Source organism: Limulus polyphemus, unplaced genomic scaffold, assembly GCF_000517525.1.
Source record: "Limulus polyphemus unplaced genomic scaffold, Limulus_polyphemus-2.1.2 Scaffold5993, whole genome shotgun sequence".
NCBI lineage: Eukaryota > Metazoa > Arthropoda > Merostomata > Xiphosura > Limulidae > Limulus > Limulus polyphemus.
This window is the reverse complement of record NW_013671603.1, coordinates 6,186-7,204: the sequence shown is the minus strand read 5'-3', so window position 1 is coordinate 7,204 and position 1,019 is coordinate 6,186. Positions and strand designations below refer to the sequence as shown.

The following is a 1,019-nucleotide window of genomic DNA, read 5'->3' as shown; positions in this document are numbered from 1 at the left end:
AAGAATTCTAAGAAGAAAGTAAACCTACAGACATCGGTCTTGTTTAACAAAATATATATATTCATCCTTTGTTTAAAATAAAGAAAATAATACATTGCAGGTCATCGAATGGTTCACATGAAGCCCTATGAATGCAAAGAATGTAAGGCTCGCTTCTCTAACAAAGGAAATCTTACTGGTAAGTATGAGTCTAATGAATTTTGGCTTACAGTATAATTCTTAACCCAATATACTCATTATGACAAACATTTTTCTTTGGTTTCTATTGAAAGAAGTCTCTCCTAACAATATAGTACTACTATAGGAAGTTTACCCTAACCTAACAATATAGTACTACTATAGGAAGTTTACTCTAACCTAACAATATAGTACTACTATAGGAAGTTTACCCTAACCTAACAATATAGTACTACTATAGGAAGTTTACCCTAACCTAACAATATAGTACTACTATAGGAAGTTTACCCTAACCTAACAATATAGTACTACTATAGGAAGTTTACCCTAACCTAACAATATAGTACTACTATAGGAAGTTTACCCCAACCTAACAATATAGTACTACTACTAGGAAGTTTACCCTAACCTAACAATATAGTACTACTATAGGAAGTTTACCCTAACCTAACAATATAGTACTACTATAGGAAGTTTACCCTAACCTAACAGTATGGTCCTACTGTAGAAGTCTAAACTAACCTAATGGTATGGTCCTACTGTAGAAGTCTAAACTAACCTAATGGTATGGTCCTACTGCAGAAGTCTACACTAACCTAATGGTATGGTCCTACTGCAGAAGTCTACACTAACCTAATGGTATGGTCCTACTGTAGAAGTCTACACTAACCTAATGGTATGGTCCTACTGTAGAAGTCTAAACTAACCTAATGGTATGGTCCTACTGTAGAAGTCTACACTAACCTAATGGTATGGTCCTACTGTAGAAGTCTACACTAACCTAATGGTATGGTCCTACTGTAGAAGTCTACACTAACCTAATGGTATGGTCCTACTGTAGA

At 34.5% G+C, this 1,019-nt stretch overlaps 1 protein-coding gene across 1 annotated transcript in view; it reads left to right on the top strand.

The window, feature by feature from the left end:
* Positions 1-1,019, top strand: part of LOC106473234 (zinc finger protein 708-like) — a 37,995-nt gene that overhangs the window by 33,304 nt on the left and 3,672 nt on the right. The window contains exon 7 of the mRNA XM_022401708.1: positions 101-178. Coding sequence (XP_022257416.1) covers positions 101-178 — 78 coding nt within the window. The remainder of the gene's footprint in view (positions 1-100; positions 179-1,019) is intronic.